This window comes from Acanthochromis polyacanthus, chromosome 5 (genome assembly GCF_021347895.1).
Source record: "Acanthochromis polyacanthus isolate Apoly-LR-REF ecotype Palm Island chromosome 5, KAUST_Apoly_ChrSc, whole genome shotgun sequence".
NCBI lineage: Eukaryota > Metazoa > Chordata > Actinopteri > Pomacentridae > Acanthochromis > Acanthochromis polyacanthus.
The window spans coordinates 42885338-42906681 of record NC_067117.1 but is presented as its reverse complement, the minus strand read 5'-3'; the positions used below and the strand labels follow the sequence as shown (position 1 = coordinate 42906681).

Genomic DNA, 21344 nt, shown 5'->3' with positions numbered 1-21344 from the left:
ATGAAAGCAGACAGCCATCATGTTTACTGACACACAGAGATCACAGTAAGACGCTGGTAGAAGTTCTGATACCACTGAAAATGAACAAATGGATCTATTTATGTATTTATTTGCTTCAGAGACTAAGCAGTGTTTTAGAAATGTGTCGGTGTTTTCTTCAGAGGATCATTAACATGAAGCTCATAAATATAACCAGTACTTTAGTTCCACTTTAAACATTAAAAGCAGGTTTTTGTACATTCATGCTAAACGCTAATCTCAGCTACAGCTAAAAACTGCTGTACTACTGAAGTCCTTCAGTGAAGTGTGATCACTGCAGCTGATTATGGTGCTGTTATTGTGTTATTATTGTGTTATTATTGTGTGACCCTTATTGAGTCACATAGATAATTCTGTCCTTTAACTGAGCATGACTGATACAAAGGCTGTGGGTAAAATAATAGAAACACCTGTTAATAAAACACACTTGTGTCAAACTAAATCTTCCTACATAAAACTGACTGAACACCTTTTAAAGCCGTCAACATAAACGGAGCTTATTGAGCTCCATGTAGAAGATTAACTCAGTTATTACTCTGTGTTAGTTCTGTGCAGGTGTTCCTAATAAACTGATCTGTACACAGAGTGGAACCATGTTAGATTTTTATTTTTTATATATGTAGAAACAGTTATGAACGGTGCCAGCCTCAATTCAGACGGATGTAAAATTAAACATGTTCTGTCAGTAAGGATGTGAAGGACTTTTAAAATCAGTTTTTAGCGGTAAATATGTGAAAAGGATTATAAAAACTAGTAGTAGTAACTTTAAAAATGAGACCTTGGACTGATTTCCTTTCAAAAAGACTGAGAACAAGTCAAGTTTTATCCGTGAAGTTTGTCTGATCACACATGAATGTATTCAACATGAAGGAAACCAGGGTCAGCATCAGCGTCTGATCCATGGAGGTCCAACCAGAGGAAACTCTCCTAGACCTGTCTGTCACCCTGTTAGAGTCAAACTTTAGCTCCCTCATCTGTCAACATCTTGAAGCTTCATCACCAAGCTGATCAACCACAGGTTTCTGGTTGTGTGAACTCTCTGGATTTAGTTTCTCCATTCTGATTAAAAATGAAGAGTAATAACAGCATCCATAGCCTGCATTACTGGAGCCACTGCTGTCCTTTATTTATTACAGACATATTCCCTCTTTCCTCGCCAACATTACCTGCAACTTGAGTTAACCCGTTAGTGAGCAGAGAGCAGATCTTTTAAAGCCCTGATCATACGCAGCAGTATTCTGCTTTAAGAACAAACAGGCTTCTGGATCCAAGATGTGCTGATAGAAGATGTAAACCTGACCATAAGCAGTTAACTCATGTTCATGTTCATGTTGGAACTCCATGCCTTGCCATATACACAATGTCACTATACTGAAATTTTTTTTAAAAAATTGCTAAAATCATGGTTGCTTGAGAATCAAGTTTGTACTCATAGCTGGACATGATTTGTTTTAAATTGTCTTTTATTTTGTGCTACCTGCCTGCTGCCAATGTTGCTATGTCTGCACCTATTAATGTTATTGTGATGTCTGTTGCATGATGCTGTGCTGTGTGGATGCTGTGACTGGTATTGGTGTTGTCATTGTATTTTAATGAATTATTTACTCTTATTTTGTTATGCTGTTGTTGGCATTTTCATCTGCCCAGGGACTACAGTTGGAAACTAGCTTTATAGCTAAAACTGGTACATTTACAGAAATGTTGATTAATGTGCACTGTCCCTGTTCAAATAAACTAAACTAAACTAAACACTCACAGCTCTAAGAGAGGATCATCAGCAGGACTGATCCCAGACCAGAGCAGGACTTCTGTTCACATCATGGATCCAAACACTGAACAGAACCCAGGAGCTTCTTTGGATGCATCACTTTCAGGGTTTTAGCTACAGTAAATAATCAGCCTTGGAGCTGGGATACTTTAGACTGAGCTAGGCTTGGAGTTTATCCAGGATCCACACTATTAAAGTTTACATGCATGTCCTTGGTCTGCACAGTGGGGTAGTGGTTAGCACTTTCGCCTTGCAGCAAGAAGATCCCCGGTTCAAATCTCAGGGTGGGCCTGGGATCTTTCTGCATGGAGTCTGCATGTTCTCCCTGTGCATGCGTGGGTTTTCTCCGGGTACTCCGGCTTCCTCCCACAGTCCAAAAACGTGCTGAGGTTAATTGGTTACTCTAAATTGTCCGTAGGTGTGAATGTGAGTGTGATTGTGTGTCTGTATATGTAGCCCTGTGACAGACTGGTGACCTGTCCAGGGTGTCCCCTGCCTTCACCTGAGTCAGCTGGAATAGACTCCAGCACCCCCCATGACCCGAGTGAGGATAAAGCGGTGTATAGAGGATGGATGGATGGATGGATGGATGGATGTCCTCAGTATGCTGAGCTCCTCACTTCCATTCATCAAGATACAAATCCAGACTGTCAACAGAAAGAGCTGCTCTGGGGGTTCATAAGGGTTCTGGAAAGCGTCTGCAGACAATCTGACCTGTAACTGGTGTTATATAAATAAAATTGAATTGAACTGAACAGAGCTGGTCCATGCAGGTCGTCTGCATCTGTTGTCTCCTTATTTCATCATCATTATTCCAGTTATTAAGTAATCTGTCTCCACTGATAGCCCTTATCACTGCAGGCCCTTAAACTGATATGATCGCTCATTTCCCAGCAGCTCCACTTCTTTCCTGGTGTCACTTTGAAGTTGGATTATTAGGTACGTCAACCAGACCCCCACCACACTGAGCCCTTATCAGCTGCACTTTGCCACCGTCTATTAGTGATTAATGAGTGGAATATAAATGTGAGACACCTCCAGGGAGCTCTGGACTCTGCTTCTGTTCCTCTGGAAGAAAGGTAATGAATTCATCTCCATGTATGATTGATATTTACACAGCATTTACATTACAGGGGGCTGCATGAGCAATCAGAGGATGTTTGTTGACTATATTGTAATATTCAATGACTTGTTATGATTACAGGAGGGGCGACTTAAAGTTTTATTCTGTATGTGCCTAAATGTTTTCAGTTTCCTGCCATATCAAAGGCAAAAAAAGTGAATAAAATTAGCATCATTGAGTTTCTAGTTAACTAATTCAGGAGTGGAACTAATCCCAGCAGTAGAGGCAGCATTATGTCTACTGTTGTTCCTTGTGTTTATTAAATGTTCTAAAGTGACTGTTTTCTGCAGCGGGGCGTTGGTCGAATCTCCAGACAGCAAAATGGCAAAACTCCTCCCAGGTAAATGCTCTCTGTTCATTCAATTATTCAGTCATTCATTTCCTCATTATTTACTTTAGAAAAACTGCAGGAAACTGAGTCTATTGCAGACATTTTAGCAAGGATCTATTATTATCACTATTATACAACAGTATGCATGCGAATACTACTTCTACCACTAATAATAATAATAATAATACATTTTACACCCCATGGCCACAAAAACTCTCCACTTGGATTTAGCTCAGCAGACGGGTCAGGTCCTTCCATCGGATAGTTATTTACTATTAATCTGTCTCAGAAGGGTCACATTATTGGCCTGCATCAAGCATAGAAAACAACTAAGGAGATGAAACGACTAAAATCAGGTTAAGAACCGTCCAACGCATCATTAAAACCTGAAGGATAGTGGAGAACCATCATCTTCAGGAACAAATGTGGTCTGATGAGTCCAGATTTACCCTGTTCCAGAGTGATGGGGGCATCAGGGTAAGAAGAGGGGCAGATGAAGGGATGCACTCATCATGGCTAGTGGGGGTTAGGGTTCTGATCTGGGGTTGGTCAGGTTCACCAACGTTATGCTCCCAAAGAATGAGGTCAGCTGATACCTGAACATACTGAATGACTGAGAAGCTTTGGGATGTTCTGGAGAAGACTTTGTCTGACTCTCATCATCAATAGAAGATCCTGGTATTAAATGAATGCAGCTCTGGACAGAAATAAATGCTGTGACACTGAAGAATGTTGTCGAAACGATACCACAGTGGATGAGTGCCGTAATCACAGCTAAAGGAGGTCCCATGAAATATGAGCATTGTTAATAATTCATATCAGACTCTTCTTAATGTCCTCAGTGAAGTTATCGTGGCTTTACAGTCACTAAACACCAGGTGGCAGTTTGTTCTGTTCTTATTTCTGTTTCATGCCATTGTTTCTTCTTTCTTCACGTTCTGTTTTCTCTTTTTTTGTGCAGCTCTCGGTGTTCTGCTCGTTCTTCACCTCGGTACGTTTCTGCTCTGACAGACTCTTCTTCACACAAGCAATTGCAGAATGAATATGAGCTATCTCTGCCGCTCACTCTCCGTCTTCTCTCAGCTTCCTCCAGTAAGCTGGTGTGCCACATGACCAACTGGGCCCAGTACAGACCCAGCGGTGGCAAATTCACCCCACAGAACATCGACCCCTTCCTGTGCACCCACGTCATCTACACCCTGGCCACCATCAACAGCTTCAACCAGATCAGCCCCGTGGAGTGGAACGATGAGCAGCACTACGGCACCCTGAACAACCTGAAGAATGTGTGAGTTCAGCTGTTCACCACCAGCATTCACGTTTAAAATACCTTCATTTCCAGGTAATAGTGGTCTACACACATTTGGAAATCAGGTTTATGCTCAGCATTTCATCCAGAGCTGTGTTTAGCTTTTACAACAATTACAATATTAGAACTATTTGTATCCATCCTAGTATTTCCAAGTTCACAGTCTGAGCAGTAACATATCTTATTCATTCACATAACCTTTAAAAGCACAAAGGAAGAAATAACACATTGCAACATTTTCTAATTTTATCAGATTATCAGAGTTCAAACATTACATGATACCGCTGGGAGTCCAAGACAGGAGCCAAAAATCAGAGTGGACAGTGTTTGATTATTAAAATGTTGTATCTATGTGTAGGAGTTCAAGTTAGAGAGACTGTCCCCATATCAGCTGTGTCTGAAAATTAGTAAAGGGCCAATCACAGCCCAGTAAAATCCAATATGTTTGCATACTGGTAGCAACACACTGGAAACACAACAGAGACAATAGTAATACTTTAGGAAGACAGTCTAAAGCATAAAATACAGCTGACCCTCATTGTTCCTCGTGTGTGTTTTGCTGCATTCTATAAAATATTCTACCAGATGTTTAACAGGACAAACAAATCATAGCCATCTAAATATGCAGATAAAAGCTAATACTGTCAATGAAAAGTTTTCAGAATCTAACCTTTAGGCAGTAAAGTTCATTTTGTATGAAAATAAATGAAATTAAAGAATGAAAACAGTAAAAAAACAACATAAATGGGCCCCATAGCAAAAGAAGGTGTGGATAGCAGGGGCGTTCTCTGGTACAACTTTATTTTCAGATAAAGAAACATTCATGAATGAATGAGAGGCATCAGGAGGCGTTTTATATCCAAACTACAGAGCAGATGCCCTCTGCTGTCCAGGCAAAACAAGGGCTGAAAGTCAGTGATGGTGGTGTTTTTGGAGTTCATCAGAAGCATTAAAAGCGTCTTCATGTTGTTGTCACTGCAAGTGGACTTCAGAGATCAGGTTCATCAGGTATCAGTAGAAAGAAACACCACACATCAGTATGAAGGTGTTTTGACTTTTTAACCCTGTAAAGCACGATTCATCAAAAAAATATAGTCAGACAATTCAAAGTTTTTGGAACTGAGATGTTCATTACAGCTTTTAACAAAATCCAAATGAGAAATTTTGCCATGTCATTTTGTTTATGATATATTTTCTGTCTCAAATTTGATCCACTGGACATTTTTGGCAACTTTCTGCTCACAACAATCTAAAGCAAAACTCCACCTGCTCCAGTCTATTAGTTAGCACTGAGTGAGCTGACATACTTCAGAACAAGAAAATAATATAATAATAGATCAAATTAAGAGAATAAACAAAACAACAAATTGCAGAGAGCTTTGTCTTCATCTCCCAGAAGAATCTCACACTGAACATCTGGACTAATCCCATGAACCTGCTCTGTCTCCTCCTCATCCTCATCTTCTAACTGCTCCAGGTCACTCCTATTTCCATCCAGTTCGTTCACAACATTTTTAGTATAATTTATTTTTGTCTCTTCTTCCTCTAGTCTTTTTGACATTTAAAAACTGATCAATATAGTACAGAGATTATGATTTCAGAGGATTTTTTGTTACAAAAATACTCCAAATGCATTCAAGGGTGGCATTTCATTCATTAATTAAGTTAATAAAATCATCATAATAGGGTGTGCTTGTATTTTAATAGGTATAATGTTACATTACTAAAATGGTGCATTTAGGAAAAAGCACGTTAAAAACCTGGAGGATCACATCTGATACAGACATTAATATGAGTTAAATGAAAAATAAACAGTGAACTACTCAGCAAATATGCATTCTTTAAATGTAGAAAATATTTATTTTAAAAAATGAGTAACAATTTGGATGTTATTTTTACTTCTTGACCATTAGCCATGATTTTCCTGAAAAATGTGGGGATGATTTCATGAGAGCAGACGTTTTGAAAAGAGCTGCCTGTAGTGGAATGATGATCCACCAGGGGGCAGAATACTTGGATCAGGATATATACAACGAGCCTAGTCGCGCTAGACAACCCACGGCAACGAATTTAATTCTCTGCCAGGGTCGACAACAGTCGTTGAGCTCCATTAGCACCGACTCTGAATAATCTTTCTGTTAACATGTCTGTAATATACTTGAGCTTCACCCATTGACTGTATAAATAAGGCTTCACCGAACTACCGCATCCTCTGATTTCCGGCGCTCTAGGAGCCTATTCGTTGCGCTGATTGGTTGTATACCTACCCAATTGCTGCAGAGTGATTTGAAAGACAACCTTTTAGCCCGCCTCCCTCCCTGTCGAGAGTTCCTAGACCAGGGGTGTCAAGATCCGTTCCTGGAGGGCCACTATCCTGCATGTTTTAGATGTTTCCCTCTTCCAACACAGCTGATTCAAATGATCAGGCTCGTTATCAGGCTTCTGCTGAGCTTGATGATAAGCTGATCATTTGAATCAGGTGTGTTGGAAGAGGGAAACATCTAAAACATGCAGGATAGTGGCCCTCCAGGAACTGAGTTTGACACCCCTGTCCTAGACCCTTGTGTCTTCAGACCTGGGTCTAGCGCGGCTAGGCTAATATACAACAGGTTTTTAAGGAAACTATTTATCATGTTGATTAGATGGAGGTCTCAGAAACTCATGGATCTAATATCATACAAATGGCTACAAGAGTAATTTAAAATGTTCTCACAACAGATTGTTCTCGTTCTTGTAATCTTCTTTAACTTGAATACATTCAGTCCACTGGTGTTTAAACCTCGGTGTCCCTTTACAGAAGAAGTTCACATGTTGATCCCTCAGATACTCCTCAACAGCATTAATGACTCCACCATCACTCTAAAAAACAGTGACCCCACAAGTCCAGTCTGGAAGCAGAAGCCAGACGGTGCAGGTCGGGTTAGTGAGGTTCATAGAGCTCCATCTTCCTGTTTCTGTCTCCTTTGTGGACGGACAGTTTGTCAGCAGCCAGCTTAAAGCTTTCCTCTCCTCTTTTCTCTGATTGCTTCAAACATCTGAACTTTTATGGACACTGATATAAGCCTTCATAGCACACAGTTAACTCACAATGGGAGCTACACCCCATGTGTTCAGATGAGGATGAAAACTTATTAAAACAGTGTTGATTTATCACCTTGATAACCCTAGGGGGAAAAAGTGTTTCTTTAGGATACAGGCTGATTGAACCAAGAAATAATAAGGACAAATGAGTGTTACTATAAAAAAAAAAAGCCCAGGATCTGATAGCTGCCATGTAGAAGCATCAAATATGGACAGAGCTCAGAGCTGTCTGAAAAACAAACACCACCAAAAGTCCGTTTTTTATCAGCGCCTTTGAGAAATGTTTGTAACAACGAAGAACCTTTGAGTCTTGGAACTACAAGAACCAACTAAGAATAATTTACATTTTCTAGCAAGCCAGTGAAGTGGTAAAATACAGAGTTTTGTCTTTAGCATATGTTTGGCTGTTAAGTTATTCAAAGTTACATCTAAGTTATCTCTCTCTGCTTGTAGCAATCCTGCATTGAAGACTCTGTTGTCTGTTGGAGGCACAACCAATGGAGTGAGCCCGTAAGTCCAGCTGTACTATCCTTATACATCCAACTCAGAAGTGGAACATCTTCTTCTGCCACTGCTTTGACAGAACAGGGGTCACACTTTGATGTTTTTCCCGTCCCACCAGATTCATCGCCATGGTTGCCAAACCTGAGAGCCGGGCAGCCTTCATCAGGTCTGCCATCAGCTTCCTGCACACCCATAACTTTGATGGGCTGAACCTGGCCTGGGAATATCCTGGACAAAACGGCAGCCCAGTGGAGGACAAGGAGAGGTTCACTCTACTGGTTCAGGTAAGGGTGGTTCAATGCAGCATTGAATCTTAGTGATTCCTCTACAATCTTATTCCTAAAGGATTTTTTTACAACCTTCCAACAACGAAAATAGAATACCATACAAAATAAAAACTGCTGTAATGTGGTGTACTCCTATGTTACAACTGTATTGGAAGCTTTTGTTTCTGGAAAAAGCACACATTTCCAGTAAAATGATGCTGTACTTGAAGATTTAATTGTAGCTCCACACATGTTCACTGCCAACAGACCTAAAAATCTCCAGCCCTCACCAAAGTAAACATCGGACTCTTTCTCAGCTGCTAGTCAGTGATAATGATTGACTGAAGATACTGCTGTGAGATTAATCATTCCCAGTCCTGTAGTAGGAAAAAAGAGAGAGAGTCCTGTTGCCCAGGTCCAGTGTCTGGTCCAGATGGGAGGACAGAAGACCAACATCAGCAGAGTGGAGGGTGTGGCTGGGAGTGTACCAGTGTATGAGTCCAAACAGGCAGAAGGTTGTGGAGAGCTTTGTAGGTGATGAGAGGGATTCTGAAGAGGATGGGCTGAGGGACGGGTTAGGGTGTGGGTGTGGAAGTGGGCATGTGGGAGTGAGTGGGTATGTGGGAGTGGGTGAGCAGGCAAGCTGCAGGATTCTTGATGTGACGAAGTTTGTTGAACCTGTGGTGTGTTGTGCCTACAGGAACTACACACGGCCTTTGAGGACGATGCCAGAGAGAACAGGAGGGTTCAGCTGCTGCTGTCAGCCAACGTTGCTGGATTACAAGCAACCGTTAACCAAGGATACGAAGTCAACAAGATTTCACCGTAAGTTAAAAAAAATCTGTATATATTCTGTTCCTTGCAATAATACACAATAAAATTTAAAATAAAATATTCTAACTTGACAGTCACTTTGACTTCATCAATGTCATGACCTATGACTTCCATGGAGCCTGGGAGGCAGTTACTGGACACAACAGCCCACTGTACCAGAGCCCCGTGGACACCGGCTCACAAGCTCATCTCAACATAGTAAGAACCAAACCAATACATCTAAACCACTCCTAGTATCAGAAAACTACACTCTGTACACGCATCTCCTCATTCTTTTCCAGAACTCTTCTATATCCTACTGGCTGTCTTTGGGAGCTGAGCCTGAGAAGCTGCTGTTGGGTTTCCCTACATATGGAAGAACCTTTCGTCTCAGCAGTGGTTCTAATGGCCTGGGATCTCCAGCCAATGGCCCTGCAGATGCAGGACCCTACACTCGCACTGCTGGTTTCTGGGCTTTCTATGAGGTAGGGCATGATCATAGAAAGCTCAGCTTAGTCTGTAGTGATTCCTCTGATGTTCTACTAAAGTCTCATTGATCACTGGATCCACGGGTCAAAGTCCAAGAAATACCAAATTCCGAACAGAAAATGTCTTGCGGTTCCTGCTGCTTTTACCATCAAACATAGAAAATGGCTTGTAGTCATGAACATTTATTCACAAAGAACACGTCTCTGAACAACTCAGTGGATCCAGAATCAGAAAAATAAAAATCAGAGTGGAGTTAGTAAAGATAGTGAACTGACCTGTTTGTGTTTCTGTGTATCCAGATCTGTGACTTCATCACCAGTACTACTGTTGAATGGATCCCTTCACAGAAGGTTCCATATGCCACCTATGGTAGCGCCTGGGTGGGCTACGATGACAAGGCCAGCTATTCCTCCAAGGTGACCATGAGCTGCAGGAACAAAACAAGTTTTACTTTATTGGATCCATTCCATAGAGTTGTAGATATTTTAATACTTTAATCATATTGTTACCCCTGTGGTTGTCCTGTAGGTTCAGTGGATGACTGCCAACAAGCTGGGAGGAGCTCATGTGTGGACGATGGACATGGATGACTTTACTGGATCCTTCTGCTCAGCTGAAGCTTATCCTCTCATCAACCACCTCAGGACGTCGATGGGTAAATACTGCAGTTCAGTCAACTCCACCCTCTGTAGTCAGTTCTTTCTTATGTTGGCGTCCTGCTGGGAGTGAAAACAGATCAAAGTGGACTTCAGTGTGTAATAAATGTTAATGGAAACATGGACTTCAGTCTGTAATAAGTGTAAATAGAAACATGGATTTCCGTGTTGGTGCACCTTTTTGTGACATGCCAGGAAAGGTCAGTTCAGCCTCTATTTATTCTGTGAATAACTTTCATTTCTCCATGTGTGACCACACAGGCTTTCCTCCAAAGCCCACCACCACTGCAGCCCCCACCACCACCCCAGACCCCATTCGTGAGTTCTGTCGAGGACGGCCTGATGGGTTGTATGAAAACCTAGCTGATAAGACCACCTATTTCCAGTGCTTCCAGGGAAACACTTACCTGCACCACTGCCAGCCTGGACTCGTCTACTGGGACTCCTGCAAGTGCTGCAACTGGCCCTGACCACACAAACATGAGCACCAAAAATACAGCGAGACCATACATGTGTCAGATTATGTTTCAGATCAATCTTTTCACAGCTTGCCCTGATTAACCTTTGTTAGAACAATAACTCTGTTAGCTAGCTCACTGCTGTCTTCACCACAATAAAAATAAAACTAATATTTATTGATTACATGTACCTTTACCTTGTTTCAGTGAAAAAATGGGAAGTTTCTCGACATGTTTGTTGTAAATTGAACATTAAACTTTACGATACCAAAAGAATTCCTAATTAGTCCAGTTTCAAGTGAATGTTGCCGGTGTGTTTCCATCCCTTGCATCCAAAATAATGCAATGTAACGCGATGTTTTAGTATGCCCTGTATGCCTCTCCATAGACCATAATAACATAAGAGCCTACGTAAGGGAGATATTACAACTTTACTTGGTTCTGTGGTTGGTTCTCTGTGGTTCTGTGTTATCACCAGATCTCTGGTCAGAACACCACTAGAGACCAGTTTCTCCAGAGTATAGGAAGAAAAAGACACAGACTTGGTTGATTGTTATTTACTTGCAGTTGTGGTTTTCTACAAGGAAATGAAATAATAAACATATCTTAATAATTTAAATCTGAATACACGATCTTCTTTTAGTCAGACAAGTATTACAAACAGAAATGTTAATAAAATGCTCTACAATCATGAGCTTATCTATTAAACACCATCACTCACATTGCAGCCATTTAAACTTATTAACACAGAACTTCCTGTCTGCTGTTTCAAAATAAAACACTCTTAATATATAAACATGGACACGCTCTTATTCTGAAACCATAAGGTATGCTATCTGTGCACAGTGCAGCAGCAACTCAACACTCATAGCATCAGATGGCTGAAATTAACTTCTTCTCATCACATTCCAGACTTAGAGTACAGTTCACAAATAAATAAAGAATATAAACATGAAAACAGCATTAATTATGCAGGAAGTGGTGGAATGGTGCACAAAAAACCCGCTTCAAAGGGAAGAGCAGCCAAACTTCAATCATGTGCAGTCTTGCTCTTTATCGGCACAGTCTGTGGACTTTGTAATCACACTTTGCATGTTTTGGGAAAAAAATTCCCCACAAGCTGTAAAATGACACGCTCCAAACCTGCGTAGCTAACTTCTGCAACCAGCTTTATGACCTAAGTGCAGGTCTTCAGGTTTTAAAGTTCCACAACAGACTTGCTACTCAGTCTGATAAAAAACACAAATCAAGAAACTATAATTGTGGTTCTGTTTGTGTGTTCTGCACCTGAACAACGATAACGTTGATGCTTTCCTCTTATTGGATGATTTCCAAAAACTACAACAATGTTAAATGTTGAATTTTGTGTCCCTTAAAGCCAGGTAATGTCTCATGTAGAGGAGTGGTTTAGAATAAAGCTTACAGCAAACTCAGCCATTCCACCCAGTCAGTTCAGTGTTAGACGTTCATTTTAGTGTGCATTCTAAAAGTTGTGAATCAAATTTAACCTCACAAAAACTACACTACATGTAAGTATTTTAGGTTATAAACATAATATTACTTTATCCTTTTCTTTTTGCTCTGCCATATAGAGTCTCAGTGACACTAAGTCAGCCCTCAGTCCAACATTTAGTTCCTCTTCTTAGCAATGCTCATTTCACTGATGCAAAACACACACACACACACACACACACACACACACACACACACACACACACACACACACACACACACACACACACACACACGCACATATTATGTTTTTCTATCATTGTGGGAACTTACCATTGACTCCCATTCATATCTAACCCTAACCCTAACCTTAACCAAACCCTAACCTTAACCAAAACAATGGCTAACCCCAAAGAAACGTTTTTGCATTTTTACTTTTTTCAGTAACAACAACATGGCCAAGAAAACACTGTTTAGACTTGTGGGGCCCGAAATGAGGTCCCCACAAGTGACATAGTTTTCGGTTTTCCTACCGTTGTGGGGACATTTGGTCCCCCACAACGTAGCAAATGCTAGAACACACACACACACACACACACACACACACACACACACACACACACACACACACACACACACACACACACACACAGGCATATTTAAGGTTAATCCGACATAAAAATAAATAAACACGTCAAGATTTTCTACAACCTAAAAGCCTGTAAAAGCTTTGATTTGCATTGTTAGTCAACATGGAGAAGAATTTCCATAAAAACAGAAACATCTAGATTGTGAGTATTTACAAAGATGGAAAAGGATGTAACAGGACCAGTGACAAACTAAAAGTGAGTGGAAATACAGCTGCAGCATCAACAACAATTACACTAATCAGAGCCACCTGTCTCCTCTTAGGAGGAAAAGCACCGACAGCGCTTCACACTTGGCACACGGATTCATCAGGAGAAATCAGTGTTTCTGTGACTTTTCATACAGTATAAAGAAGGTATTGTATGGACAGCACCTGAGGAAAAAACTTCCTTGTGTTTTACTACATAAGTTAAAACTTTGCTAAAGAACATGAAAAGAAGTCTGATGAATAGAGCTGTGTGTGCTCAGAGCAGATCAAGACTCATCTGTGCAGCTCAGTCCAACATGTTTGGCACCAACCAGGTCAGAACTTCCACAGTAAGGCATGGTCCCAGCAGAGAGGCATGGAGGTGATGACATGGGGCTGCATGAGGGCAAAAGCTGTTGGAGAGATGACATTTACTGATGACTCCATGAACATCTGTGGATAAACCAACACACTGACTGAGACGTTCTGTAGAAGCCTAAAGAAGCAGAATATTCCTGCATGAGAACCATCCCAAAAGAAAACAAATCCCACAACTGAAAACTAGGACTTTTCCAAGTATGTCACCTGACTGAGTCCCACAGGATGAGGACTCCACTCTGGAATTCTCTCCCCCCAGACATCCCAAACATTCTCTCTTTACCCCAGTTCAAATCACGACTCAAAACTCATCTGTTTAAATCTGCATATTCATTGTAATTCATTCATTGTTTTTTTTAACTGTTGTGTAACTTTTGTCTGTTTTGTTTTATTCATTTTATTGTGTTTTTTTATCCTCTGTAAAGTGACCATGGGTGTTGTGAAAGGCACTGCCAAATAAAATGTATTATTATTATTATTATTATTATTATTATTATTATTATTATTATTACTATTCATTGTCATTATTACAGTAGCCTGCAGTCCTCAGCTGTAAAAAAAAAGAAAAAAGATTTATGAAACACAAAACAGTGAAACAGGGTGCCTGTCATGTTCATGTGATGTAACCAAACAATGCAAAGATTTTGTCTCACTCTGATTGTTTCATTACTTGTCACCAAGACTTTTAAGTCAGACGTCCTTTAAGAAAGTCAGAGCAACACACCCCCTTCATCTCAGCTGATAGGTTTTATTTGATATTAGATCAGATATCATACTGTTAAACCCAGAAGTAATGCAGTCACTGTGAGGTAAGTAATACAGTTTGGAATCATTTGACATGCAGTTGACATTGCACCGGTGTGTAGTCACTTCTTGTACCCTGTACATGAAACATGAACTGCAGAGAAACTCTGTGTTCACATAGTATCCACAAAGTAAATTACAAAAGCACTCAGAGAGCACAGTGCTCCTCCAAGGCTGTTCATTCCCCAATAAGGCATTGTCAGAAATGTAGCATGACTCCTCAGGCTACAAAAAATCAGGTTAGAAAATGTCCCTTTCTCTTGATCTGTTACCTCAAAAAACAGTTTCCTCGTGAGTTCATGGTCTCAGTTGCTAGTGTCAAGATTTTTGAATTCAGTATGATATTCATTTTGTAAATTATGATTCCATTTAGAGGAAAGTGATGAAAGAACAGGGTGTGTTTTGGGGCAGGTTGCTGCTGTATCACCATGCAGGGTCCTCTAAATCTCTAGTCAAACAAAACGACATGGTAACAGCTAAATGTCATCATGTCAAGGCTGTTTTTGCTCTACATTCCGCTAAACTTAGTTAATTTTTGAAAATCCATCATTTTGCCGGCCAGCAGGCAGATGGGTCCCCCCCACATAAAGATCCAGGTTTCCTCCCATTAAAAGGGTGTTTTCCTTGCCAGTGTCTCCTTTGGGCTGCTCTGGGGCTTCATATGGGCTCTGGAAAGTGTCTTGAGACAATTTGACCTTTTTCCACCAGTCAACTCTGCATCGCCTTCACTATACTGTTATGCTAACTTACATACTGTTTGAATTTTACTGCTAGCTATATATGGAGTATGTTTAATGTCAGAGCCGTACATCATCAGAGTAAACTATGAGTCAGTTTTCAATGTTAGCTTATACTTTGTCTGTGTCACATATCCTGTCATACATGTATCCAAATGTGTGTTGTGTTTTCCTTGCTTTCCCACCCCTCCCTCTTCTCCCATCCCTCCCCCTTTGCCCTCTTCTGTCCTTCTCAACCCCCCCGGCCAGCAGGCAGATGGGTCCCCCCTATATAGAGCCGGGTTCTGCTCGAGGTTTCTTCCCTGTTAAAAGGGTGTTTTCCTGCCACTGTCGCCTTTGGGCTGCTCTGGGGGTCAGGCATATGGGTTCTGTAAAGCGTCTTGAGACAATTTGACTGTAATTGACGCTATATAAATAAAATTGAATTGAATTGAATTGAATTGAATTGAATTGAATAGATAGATAGATAGATGTATTGCATTGAGAATTTAAAAAATAATTGGTAGCATTATAAATAATAATCAAGTTGGTTTTATTAAGGGAAGATTTATTGGTGACAACTTAAGACAGGTACTCGATACAATACACTTTTATGACAGACGACAGGAAAAAGGTTTATTATTTATAGCCGATTTTGAAAAGGCTTTTGATAAAGTACAATGGAGATTTATTAAACAATGTCTATCATATTTTAACTTTGGTAAAGACATTATACGTTGGTTTGATACTCTCTATAACCACCCTATCAGCCGAATTATAAATTATGGTTATTTATCAGATGCCTTTTCTTTAACACAAGGGGTACGGCAGGGGTGTCCTTTGTCACCTTATTTGTTTATTATGTGTATAGAGATTTTGGCTATAAGAATAAGAAACAATCAAGATATTTTAGGTTTGTGTCCAAATGGACAGGAGATTAAGTTGACCATGTATGCAGATGATGTAACTTTTTTCATTCAACCAAATCAAAGGTCTTTAGAGGCTCTTATTGCAGATTTAAATGAATTTTCTAAAATTTCAGGGCTAAAACCTAATTTTGAAAAGTGTAATATCTTGCGAATTGGAGCATTAAGAGATACAGGGTTTAGGTTGAACTCTACTACTCCTGTTAAGTGGTGCAATGGCTCAGTTGATATTTTGGGTGTTCATCTTCCAGAAAACTTAAGTGAAATTGTTGAATATAATTATGAGAAAAAGATGCAAAAAGCTGACAGAATATTACAGCCTTGGAAAGGGAATTTACTAACTATACAAGGAAAAGTCATATTAGTTAACACCTTAGTAATTCCTCAGTTTGTTTATTTAATGATGATTCTTCCATCACCCAAAACCAATTTTTTTAAGAATCTTGAGCAAAAAATATTTAAATTTATATGGAATAACAAGCCAGATAAAATTAAAAGGCAATATTTATACAACTCTTATGAAAATGGAGGATTAAATCTAAAAAATTTGCAAGCAATGGATTGTTCTTTAAAAGCCTCATGGGTCGTTAAAATTTACAGCAACAGACAATGTCTTGTTAGCCAGACTGTATTCAAGTTTTTCCTTTTTCTCAAATCATTTATTCCCTTTTTATCAAATAAAAACAGATCATGTTGACTTTCTCTTCAAAAAATATTTTGAGGATCTCTCCCCTTTTTTTGAGGATGTCCTCAAGGCATGGTTGAATTTTCAGTATCATCCTCCAGATTCGCTTCAAGAAATTCAAACACAGTTGTTGTGGATGAATTCAAGTATAACTATTGAAGAGAAACCATTGTTGTGGGAAGAATGCGTTCAAAACGGAATCATTTTTGTGAATGATCTTTTGGACACATTTGGAAATTTTATTTCTTATTCTTGTTTTAATAAAAAATACAACAATTTATTAGATAATTTAAGATTTAATCAGTTAGTCTCTGCTGTCCCCAAGTTGTGGAAATCTAAACTGTCTAAAGGAGGGAAGAATAAGCAATTGGTTTGCCTCCCGCAAACCAGATGCCAAAAATGGTTATCGGGCCGAAAGATGAATAAAATAATATACATATGGAATCTACAAAACATGGGTGCTTTTCTTTTTCCTCACAGACCCTGTTTGTTTTGGGAGGACGAGTTTAATGTTCAAATTTTGTGGAAAAACTACTTTAAAACAGTTTATAAAACTTCAATAGACTCATATTCAAGAATATTTCAATTGAAAATTTTTTATAAAATAACTGCAACGAAAAAGGCCTTGTACACCTGGAAAATAGTAAGCAACCCCTATTGCAGGTTTTGTCAGGGGGAAGAGGAGGACCTTATGCATTTGTTTTATTTTTGTCCCTGTGTAGTTAGGTTCTGGACGTCTATTCAAACTTGGTTAAAGTCTTTGGGTATTAGTTTTGAACTTACACCTATGAATATTATGTTTGGTATTTTTCAAGGTAACTGTCCACTGTTTTTGAATACAGTTTTACTGTTGGGCAAAATATTTATTTTTAAAGTTGAAAATATTTCAAATTTATCTTTAAAACATTTTAAAAATAAGATTTTCTGTCAATATAATTTAGAAAGAATAATTGCTACTAATCAAAATAAATTGTCTGAACACAAGAAAAAATGGAATATTTGCTTTACCGATATAGAGATGCAACATTTTCAACTTGTATGATGGAGTTTTGTTTTGTTTTGTTTTTTGTTGTTGTTTTTCATTTCGTTTGCGTTGTGTTATGTTTATCTTTTATTTATTTAATTTCTTTAATTGTTGGGTATGGTTATTGTTGTTATTATTAATGTCTGATGTTGTGATGATTCTTTTGTTATCATTATTATTGTTGTTGTTGTTGTTGTTGTTATTATTATTATTATTATAATCTTTATTTGTTTTTTTTTCCTTTTTTCTTTTGCTTTTTTAAAATCCCATTGATCTTATGAATGGTCATGGTAATGTTGATGATGATGATGATGACGATGATGATTTTGACAGGAATAGGATTTTGGAATATGAAATACAGCCTGGTGGGTATGTGGTATGAATGATGAGCGTGTGGTATGTGTGTGCATTTGGTGGGGGTGTGTGGGAAGTTTGTGTTTTGCTATGTATCTTTTTGTATGTTTGTTTAATAAAGAGAAAATAAAAATTAAAAAAAAATTGAATTGAATTGAATTGAATAGTTTGTGCTATATAAATAAAATTGTTTTGAACTGAAAAATATCACCATATAATAGCAAATATCAACACTAACAGAGAATCACTGCTACTTCAGTAAGAGTCAGCTGAGTGTCTAAGCAGTGTTGCTTTTAGATTGTGTCCTAGCTCTTTACCTACTAGCTGTGTGGGGCTGTGGTGGCAGACATAAAGAGACAGTGACTGAACAGCGGAGTAGTGGTTAGCACTGTCTCCTTGCAGCTAGATGGCCTGGTCTTCCTGGGATCTTTCTGCATGGAGTCTCCATGTTCTCCTGTACATGTGTGGCTTTTCTCCAGGTTCTCCAGCTTCCTCCCACAGTCCACAAACATGCTGAGGTTAACTGGTGATTCTAAACTGTCTGTAGGTGTGAATGTGATTGTTTGTCTCTATGTGCCCTGTGACAGACTGTTACCTGTCCAGGTGAACCCTGTCTTCAACCTCAGTCAGCTGGATAGACTACACCCCCCCACCCCCCACCCCCCCATGACCCTGGTAAGGATTAAAGGATTAGACAGTGTAGATAATGGATGGATGGTACCACATGGAAGGATGTCCCTTAACCCTCTATGGTACAGCGTTGCCATATGGCAACACCCACATTTTAAGCTTTCTACACACAGATAATACATCCCCAGTTATGATGCAATGCATTAAAAAGAAGTGGGGTTCTAAGTTAACCAATAGCAGTGTTTAAATTTGTCACATGACTTTCTGGAGGCCAGTTTGAAACCCTTTTCTGCAGACATCATTGATGGGAGGAGCCTCACCATTTGACTCCTAAAAATTCACCAAAAAAAGTGTTTTTTTGAAGTTTTTCAACGGGGGAAAAAAAAACACTCAATAATAGGTGAGTTAAGTTCATTATTATGTAGTTTCTTGCACTGTGCTTGATCAATAAATAATAGAAAATGTTAAAAATGTGTACGCTGCCATATGGCAACACCGTACCATTATGGATTGCTAGCCTGGTATGTTGATAACGTTTTGTATTTAGTTATAGGCCTACTTTGCAATTGCATTGGTGTACACTGATCTTCTATAGTCTATAAACTATAATAATACACTTTGTGAGTCCTTTCCACGTTGAATATGATGATATTTGACACATCTTTCTTCCATTTACTGCATGAATGCAAATTTTTTTTTATGGTAAATCACGGAAAAAAGCTGAACTAGCTCTCCCTCTAGATGATAGTGAAGATGACAAAGGATTCAGTGACGAGAAAAATGAGCTGCTGGAAACACAGCAGAGTGAGAGTGATGAAGACTATGAGCCAGAGAATGAGGACAGTGGAGACAGTGAGGGCAGAGACAGTGAAGTGACAGACAGGTATTACCAGTAAGAGAGTTTAAAATGTATATGGCAATCATGTTCCAGCCTCCACTTATGTATTGCATTAAACTATTAGTTTAGTTAGCTACTGGGGATTGTTTATACTATAACATGAGTTTTAAAATAAATGTTATATACAATTTTAAACAAAACTCTCTTGTTTTCATTACTTTCCATGATGGTACGGTGTTGCCATATGGCAACGAACCTTAAAAACTACTAAAAAAATAATATTTTTGAAAATGTCTCTTAATTATGTTTACTGGGTCTATTTTAAGACAAAAAAACACCCCAAACATTTTTTTTACCACCTGGGATCATAGTGCATACCATAGAGGGTTAAGTATCTTTTTTTCTTGACCTTGATAAAGATTAAGGGTGTTTATAAGAAAATCAACAACGACAGAGTGCTTCCATGACAGCTGTTCAGTTGATAATAGGGATAGCTTTAACGTTAGTCATGGTAGTCATACTTGCACTTTGGCTTTATCCAAAACCATTTTTATACTACTTGAAGAGACATGAATGATTTAATTTGATCGATGAAATGATGGAAATGTGCTCTTAATAAACTGCAGGATTTTTTATGCTCTTATTTATCTGTATATATTTTATCTTTGTCAGAATGTTTTGAATGGTGAGTGCCTGGTACTGTAAAGTTATATGTAGTAATAAAATGAGCCCAGAGCTTTCCAACTGATAGTGTTTAGAATTTGATACTTTGATCTCAAAATTCATTCACAGTCGCTGTGAGGGAGATTCATCATTTCACCCCATCACCCAGAACACATTTTGTTTTTTAAAGGCTAAGCTTCATATTCTCTCTGAATGTTTGTACGTATTTATCCTGAGATCTAAAGTACTTCACCACCAGATATGTCTTGGTGTTGGAGCATATCATACCGGCCAGCTCTCTGATGATGTTTATGATAGATATTAGTGATTCAAAGTGCTCTTTCATTTTACAGTATCGTGTGTGTGTGTGTGTGTGTGTGTGTGTGTGTGTGTGTGTGTGTGTGTTTAGAGAGAGAGAGGAGATCAGGTGGCTGCCACTTAATCAAAGACCTTTGAAGCTTTACACGTCAAAAAGAAAAACATCTGAACAATGACCTGCTGTACTGTTTAACACAGCTCTTCTTTAGATAAAGGTTTATGAGGCAAGAAAGGCTTCTGCAGCAGCAGTGATAACATCGGATGTTTTGTTTTCTTCTATATGAGCTGACACAAGCATTTTGGCGGCTTGTCGTTATGAAACATGTCTGAACACTGCTAAGCTACGTCAGTCATTTGGTGTTCTCAGTCAGTTCCAGCATGCACAAATGTGAATTATGTAACTATACTATCAATACAGAGATAACTAACATATCTGTGCTCCAGGGTATTATCGGACATGGAGCAGCATTTACTAATAACAAGGCTTGATAATGATCCTTCTGCCTTTGACACACTCTGAGAGATAAACTTAGTGTTGGCTCAAGATGATACACTTCAGCAACTTTATTTACAATGGACTGGTATGTGTAGTAAATTATCCACATGTCCTTGGACAGTCCACTTTCAATTCATCTACATAGAAGGAGAGCTGCAGGTGGAAAGCTCAGGGAGGATAGGGTCACATTTTGGAAAATGTGTTTTTCTCTTTCCTCCCAAGAGAGACATGAGAGCATCGATACCTATCTAATGTCCATGGCTAAGGTATGAAGCTAGAGACCTGAGGAAATGAGCCTAACGTAGCGCGCTGTATGGTGTTTGGTCAGTAGTGCATCAGCGTGAACAGGAAGTTCAACCTAAATGATATGCTTGCTCAGATCCAGATG

At 39.1% G+C, this 21344-nt stretch overlaps 2 protein-coding genes across 2 annotated transcripts in view; both read left to right on the top strand.

Moving 5' to 3' along the window:
* Positions 1–21344, top strand: part of cntn2 (contactin 2) — a 192706-nt gene that overhangs the window by 116917 nt on the left and 54445 nt on the right. The gene's annotated exons all lie outside the window — the stretch shown is intronic.
* Positions 3171–11456, top strand: LOC110965702 (acidic mammalian chitinase-like). Its single transcript, XM_022214834.2, has 11 exons — positions 3171–3270; positions 4223–4252; positions 4345–4549; positions 8105–8161; positions 8274–8439; positions 9122–9246; positions 9330–9453; positions 9537–9719; positions 10023–10139; positions 10252–10378; positions 10641–11456. Exons 1-11 carry the CDS (start codon positions 3252–3254, stop codon positions 10847–10849), a joined length of 1362 nt encoding a protein of 453 aa, XP_022070526.2. The 5' UTR covers positions 3171–3251; the 3' UTR covers positions 10850–11456.

What these genes read in the sequence shown, in the direction of transcription:
- LOC110965702 (XM_022214834.2), top strand. An exon ending in GTTTCTGGGCTTTCTATGAG is followed by an intron (nt 9,720 to 10,022) that starts GTAGGGCATGAT and finishes CTGTGTATCCAG; the next exon opens with ATCTGTGACTTCATCACCAG. An exon ending in CCACCTCAGGACGTCGATGG is followed by an intron (nt 10,379 to 10,640) that starts GTAAATACTGCA and finishes GTGACCACACAG; the next exon opens with GCTTTCCTCCAAAGCCCACC.